Source organism: Fragaria vesca, unplaced genomic scaffold (assembly GCF_000184155.1).
Source record: "Fragaria vesca subsp. vesca unplaced genomic scaffold, FraVesHawaii_1.0 scf0513167, whole genome shotgun sequence".
NCBI classification, from domain to species: Eukaryota; Viridiplantae; Streptophyta; class Magnoliopsida; order Rosales; family Rosaceae; genus Fragaria; species Fragaria vesca.
The window spans coordinates 11,196-18,091 of NW_004443449.1; the positions used below are offsets into that span (position 1 = coordinate 11,196).

Genomic DNA, 6,896 nt, shown 5'->3' on the forward strand with positions numbered 1-6,896 from the left:
ATCAGTGCATTTGGAGCAGATAAAGTATACATGGTGAATGCATTAACTGATACTGAAGCTTTTGATCTCTTTTGTTTGAAAGCCTTCAATGAAGACGAGATTGGAGAAGATTTTCTTAAGCTATCCAATGAATTTTTGAAATATGCTAATGGCCTTCCATTAGCTATTAAAGTTTTGGGATCATCTGTTCGTGGTAGAAATGTAAAGTTAATAGTCAAGTGCATTGAAGAGGCTTGAAAAAAATCCTCAAAGGATTATTGATGTTCTTAAAGTTAGTTATGATGGATTAGAAGAAACAGAAAAGAAAACTTTTTTAGACATTCACGTGTTTCTTTAAAGGAGTGAACAAGGATCGTGTTATAAGAATACTAAATGGTTGTGGCGATGGTGTGGAGATGGATGTACAAGTTCTAATTGAAAGATCTTTGGTAACTCTATTTGGAACAAAATTGTGGATGCACGATTTGATACAAGAAATGGGTCGGGAAGTTGTTTTTCAAGAATGCCGTGAAGAGCCTGGAAAACAAAGCAGGTTGTGGCTTCCCAAAGATATCATACACGTACTTGGTCAGAGTAAGGTAATGAAACAACTGAGTGCTTAAACTCACCTGTTATTATTTTTATTATGAACTATCTTGTGCTATAACTAGTTTTTTGCTATTCATTAGGCGACGAGTGCAGTTCAAAGCATATACCTCGAATGTTCAACAGGAGACAATGTTGTTCACTCCATTGATAATGCCTTCTCAAATATGGACAGATTGAGATTGCTCAAGATTTGGAATTTGAAGTGTTCCGGAAACATCAGATATATTTCTAATAAGTTACAGTATCTTGAATGGCATGAGTGTCCTTTGGATTCTTTCCCATCAGACTTTCAACCGGAGAAACTTGTTGAAGTTCACATGCCTTTTAGCCGCATCATACAACTATGGAGGGGAACACAAGTGAGTTAATAATTAATTTATGCATGTTCATAAAGCTGACCGGCACTTCTTTAAAAAAGAAAGGAAGAAAAAAGCTGATAATTTGGTTTCTATATATATTGTCTCATTTATTAGGAAAAGGATATGACACGTGGTGTTCCAGGTACAAATAATAATTTCCTGACGAAAAGATTAATGGTGTTTGTGAATTACGTAACTATACATAAAAGTTAATATGGCTTTTAGACATTAATCTCACGTCAACCGTTTCTGTAATTGTACTATTTTCTGTAATAATGTGCAATGATTATTTTAAATCACATGATGATCATCTTTGAAATTATATCAGGGATGGAGCATGCTACGGCATTTAGATCTGAGTGGTTCACCATACTTGATATCAACTCCTGACTTCACTGAGGTTCCTTATCTTGAAGAGTTGCTGTTTGAGAGTTGCACTGGATTGGTGGTGGTCCACCCTTCCCTTGGATTTCTGAAGAAACTTCGTCATTTGGATTTGCAATTTTGCAAGTCTATTGAGAGCCTTCCACCTCTCACTGCCTTGGAATCCCTTCAAATATTGAAGCTTTCATTCTGTTCCGGACTGAAGAAGTTTCCAGAAATTGAAGGAAATATGAAAAGCTTGCTGGAGCTTCATTTGGATGGAACCAGCATTGAGGAATTGCCTCCATCAATTGAACATTTGACTGCTCTTACCATGTTGAATCTATCAAACTGTGGGAACCTTTTGCATCTTCCTGACACCATTGGGTGCTTGAAATCGTTAAAAAGTCTATCTCTAAAAGGTTGCTCCAAAATTGATGAGATACCTGAGAATCTGAATGATATGAAATGTCTGGAGAAGCTTTTCATTGGTGAAACTTCCATAAGAGAGTTATCTATCATCGGAGGCATGAAGAATCTACAGTATCTTTCCTGCAGAGGATGTAAATGTCTAGTTTTAGAATCATACAAAAGTCTGGCTTTGTTATCAAGTTTGATAGAGCTAGATCTGAGTTATTGCGATCTGATGGATGGAGCATTTCTCAATGGTTTTAGCAGCCTGATCTCCTTACGAGTGTTAGAACTAGGTGGTAATTGTTTCGTGCGATTACCTGAAAGTATCTCTCAGCTCTCAAAGCTCGAGACTCTGGACTTGAGTGGTTGCAGACAGCTTCAATTGCTGCCCAATAAGTTTCCGTTAAGTCTTGATCACGTGTATGCACACAATTGTACTTCACTGAGAGATTACCCAAATCAAATCAAAGTATTGTATTCATCAGAGTCAGGTGTGACTATGGTCAATTCCCTCGATTCTTCAGCACCTAGAGTCTCACAAAGTTCCACAAGCTTTACTTTTCCAAGAAATGCGGGGGAATCATTACAACTGCTTGTGACACATAAGCATACAGAGGGGAAACAAGTTGATCATGTGCCACTGACAAATTTGAATCAAGTGGTATGACGAGTATCTCTGTAAAAAGAGAACACATTTATATGAATCTATCAATTTTTTTCCCATACCATTAGTTAACAAAGCTTTTGTATTTACGTTGCAGACAAATTTTGCACCAGATTTCTACAGCGCAAATATTAGCGATCAAATTCCAGAGTGGTTCAGCACTATATCTACTAGAAATCCCATATCGATCCCGATAGCTCAAAATCTGGCGGATGATAACAAGTGGAAGGGATTTGCGGCGTGTGCTATATTTGCAGTCAAGGGGCATACTGAACTCTCCCATATTGAACCAGATCCTGATTTTTCTAATTACTCGTATCAAATCATATTGGAAACTGATGTTCTGCGTCTGGAACAACATGTGTTGAAACTGGATTCAGGTCACTTTGGATCAAGTTCTCATCTGCTTGTGATGTTCTGTATATCTAGTTTGAGGTTTCCACAGTGGGGGTTAAATCAATCCACTGTGGTGAGGGCTATATTCGAAACCACCAATCCATCCATGGTGGTCCAGAAATGTGGAATTCGCCTAGTCTATGAGAAAGATGATGGATGGTATTCCAGAATATCCGGGTGGAAGGATGAGCCAATTTGGCTTAATCAAGTTGAATTCGACTCTGTACGGGAATCTGACTGGCTTAGGCAATCTTTGAAACGGTAGGGTATATTTAATTCAATGCTCCACAACTAGTTAATTGACGCTTTTGTATTTCTTTAATGTATTTTCAATTATGTTGCAGGGAGAAGTTCATTCCACCCTTTGAAGAAGAATCTACACTTGTGCTGCGAAAGAACCTCGAGTCTGTTCTTCCAAGATACCTTGAGGTCTATCTGTCTGTATTTCTCTCTAGCTAGTTTATATGATATCTCTCTAATCTCTAATGTCAATCTATCTCTGAAATAAACGAGGTTACTAATTATTCAAATTGCGCATTTTCAATATTACAGGCATTGAACAGTTATTCTAAAATATACAAATTTAACCTCAGAGGAAGTCCAGGGTGGTTTCACAAGTGGTTTACCCATGGTACTGGTAGGAGGTCAAACTTGACCAGAGCGTTAATTGAGCTGCCTCTGAAACTACATAAGAATAAGAAGTGGATGGGATTTGCAATATTTGCATCACTTGTGGAGGAGGTGGGGCAGACAAAGAAAGAGGATGACTATGGTGTATCATTTACGCTGACAACTTGTGATGTATCTGCTCCAGTGTGCAGAGAACTTAAGCACGTCCGGCCATTGTCAGAAGAACATCATCAACTCTTGGTTGCTTACATACCGCGGGGACAGATACCCGAAGAGTTGCTCATTCAGACATTAACAACTGCAATGGAATTTGACATCAGGATCGATAGCCCTCATGTAAAGGTTCAAAGATGTGGGTTCCGTATTGTGTACCAGGAAGATACACAAGGCTTTGCTGACACAATTATCCGGTGCATGCAGAGGGAAAATTCTCTTGAATCTCACAATATGTTGGTGGTAGAAGAATGGATGCAGTTGTTACGATTACAAGGTGCCTATTTCGAGAGAAGGAAAGAACGGAAAAAACAACTTGAGTTGCACTCACATATACCTATATATAGAAATTGGGTCTCTCTCTCTCGCACGCATACATGATTTTTACTATTTCTATGATTGATTTTTTTTTTTTGTTCGTTTTTGACATTGGAACTTATATTTGCAGGAATGGTCTGACCCTCGTTGTGTATATTGTGTCTTTGAGAGAGTTGAAATCTCCAAGTTGAAATGGTTCATGTCTTTCATCAACCAAGGCAACTCTGCAGAAATCCAACTGCCTCAGAATTTGTTTGATGATGATAATTGGTTGGGTTTTGCTGTATGTTTCCAGTTGTCCCCCGGCCAATATCCAAACATTAGTCTTGGCAGTAGCGCTCCTGATTCAGAGGATGTTGTACTTAGTTACTGTCTGGATTCTGATGTTGCTTGGAAGAGTTTATTTGATTTCAAAATGAATCTAAGTTTAAAGATTCGAGAGCCATCGACATGCGATATGACTTGGATCCATCACATACCACGCGCTAAATGTCGTAGTAATATGTGGAGGCAATGCAAATTGGCCAGGATAACTATCTGGTTGTCTAACCCATGCTTAGCGGTGCATAATTGTGCCCTTCGTCTGCTATTGAAGGAGGACGTTGAACATCTTCTAGAAACTCTGACCCTCGCCGAATCACCTTGAACATCCCCGAGCTTCTGCTGCTCGGTCATGGAGAAAGGTAACTTGTGAGTAGCCTTTTGACTTTGATTAATTTTGTAGGTCGCAATAACTTCTCATTTGGTTGAAGTTCTCATGCATTGACAGGACGCACAGAAGGCAAAGGTCTACAAGCAAGAGCTTCCTAATGGAGAACGAGATAAAAACGTTTTGTGATATTTTATTAAGCTGAATCATTTTTGGTGCTCAATTTGCGACAATTTCCTTTCTGATTGTCCTGGTGTGCTCCTGTATTGTGAGAAGTAAATGTTCAACTTATTTGAATCAAACTGAAAATTATATAGAATTGCGTGTTGGGATTTTGGGTAGAGAAAGTTGTTCATAAACACTAGTTGTAAGGTTCTCCACATTGATCATAATGATTTATCTTGCAAGTTCCAACTATAAATCTTCGTGTTTGCAATTTGTTCATTAGTTGCTTTATATGAATACCTTGTTTGTTACGCTTCCGCAACTCGTGGTAGAAGGGCATCAAATTCCTCCTGCCTAGCTTGTTCGATTTCTAGCTCAGCTACACAAGTAAAGCCAGAGTAGAGCTTTTGATGGACACTATAGCAAAGTAGCGCCATCAAAAGGTTTTCTTCTTGACTATCCCAGCTTTGGACCTGGTGATCATTTGATGTGTACCTGCATTAGCAGAATGACGTGATAACACAAGTTGAACATTCTGCACATTTGCGACGTATTCTTTAGTCTCATGAAGTCTAATTGAGGTAGAGTACTGTTGGATAGGAAAAATGGCCTCCAGTTGTCCAGGGTAAGGACAAGCAACACAGTTACGTAGCCATACAAATATTGCCCCAGTATTTCTCAAAATTTACAAACAAGACTCAAAAGGAGTAGCAGACTTATAGAATTGAAGAGGAAGGAGTATGTGTGAGGGACAGAGAGGAGGAAGAGATTGTGAGTGTAGACTGTAGAGAATCGATCAGAGTGATCGGCTGTGGTGAGATCCAGAGACTACAATGTACAATTCAAGCTTAAACCCAGAATCAAAACCATGAAAGCTGAAATGCGAAACCAGCATGCAGATGAAGTCATGGAAATTTCTGGACTTGAAAATGTACCAAAAGGTGGGACTCACCTCACCGGAGCGGTTAGTTGGTCGTTGGTGAGCCGGTGGGGGTTGGGATGTCCACGTCGTTGTCTAAAGTCACAAGTTTATCCGATGTCCTGAGTTTATGTCTTCTAAGACAAACGACATGTCGCTCCAGAAGACAAACGACAATCCTACAGGCAAGGAGGAGACTCGATGAGCCTTTACTCCTTTAGGCGGAGCCAGGTGGCGTGGGCCAAAACGGGCTAAGGGGTCCACCTTTTAAAAAGACAGAAAAAAAAAAAAAAACACCCGACGGGGGCTCAATTCTTGGAACGCGGAGAGGACGACCGAGAATAATGACTTCAAAGTCTTCAAAAGTTTGGGCTCCTGCGAATCTCAGTAAACCCAGATTGGGGTTACATGCTTAGAACAAGTGATGGCCTCCTACCCAGTCCGCCTTGTCCTCTTGTCTTGTATTTGCCCTCTGGTTTTCTTCTCTGCTTTGTTTCTCTTCAGCTTTATCTCTTCCGGGTTGTACCTCTTCTTCTTCTTCTCCATTGTTTCTATTTGCTGCTGCCTTTTGGCTTTCACTCTTTCCCATAAACAGACACCCGCAACACCAGACACTTCTGCTTCAGCTACCACCAACACAGAAGTGATTCCTTCTTCTTCGTCGTCGTCTTCTTCTCCACGGTCCGGTAAACTCACCTACGATGTGTTCCTGAGTTTCAGAGGTGAAGATACCCGCAAGAATTTCACGGACCATCTCTACACTGCTCTCTGGCAGAAAGGGATACACACGTTTCGAGATGATGAAGAGCTTGTGAGGGGGGAATCGATTGCTCCCAATCTCTTGAAAGCAATCGAAGAATCAAGATATGTCATTGTTGTCTTCTCACCAAACTACGCCGATTCTGCATGGTGTTTGGATGAGGTTGCCGAGGTCGCCGATTGCATGAAGGAAATGGGAACAAAAGTCCTTCCAGTGTTCTACCATGTTGATCCGTCGGAGGTACGAAGACAAACAGGAGAGCACTTTGGGAAAGCATTTGAGAAGCATCAGAAGAGGTATAAAAAGGAACCAAACAAAGTACAGAGGTGGAAAGACGCTCTTTTCCAAGTAGGCAATCTCTCTGGATGGCACCTGCAAGATGGGTAAGCTTTCTGTCTATCTATATTCTGTACTACAGTTGATAATTTTTATATGACCCTTTTTATTACGCCAGTTGT

At 40.2% G+C, this 6,896-nt stretch overlaps 2 protein-coding genes across 2 annotated transcripts in view; both read left to right on the plus strand.

The window, feature by feature from the left end:
- Positions 1-30: 30 nt before the first annotated feature.
- LOC101295301 lies at positions 31-5,655 on the plus strand. Its single transcript, XM_004310207.1, has 9 exons — positions 31-578; positions 669-947; positions 1,276-2,385; positions 2,486-3,045; positions 3,129-3,213; positions 3,337-3,756; positions 3,835-3,981; positions 4,076-4,628; positions 4,715-5,655. Exons 1-8 carry the CDS (start codon positions 396-398, stop codon positions 4,589-4,591), a joined length of 3,300 nt encoding a protein of 1,099 aa, XP_004310255.1. The 5' UTR covers positions 31-395; the 3' UTR covers positions 4,592-4,628; positions 4,715-5,655.
- A 369-nt stretch (positions 5,656-6,024) lies between these two features.
- Positions 6,025-6,896, plus strand: part of LOC101295887 (TMV resistance protein N-like) — a 9,994-nt gene continuing 9,122 nt past the window's right edge. Inside the window, exon 1 of the mRNA XM_004310209.1 lies at positions 6,025-6,821. Coding sequence (XP_004310257.1) covers positions 6,103-6,821 — 719 coding nt within the window. The 5' untranslated portion in view covers positions 6,025-6,102. The remainder of the gene's footprint in view (positions 6,822-6,896) is intronic.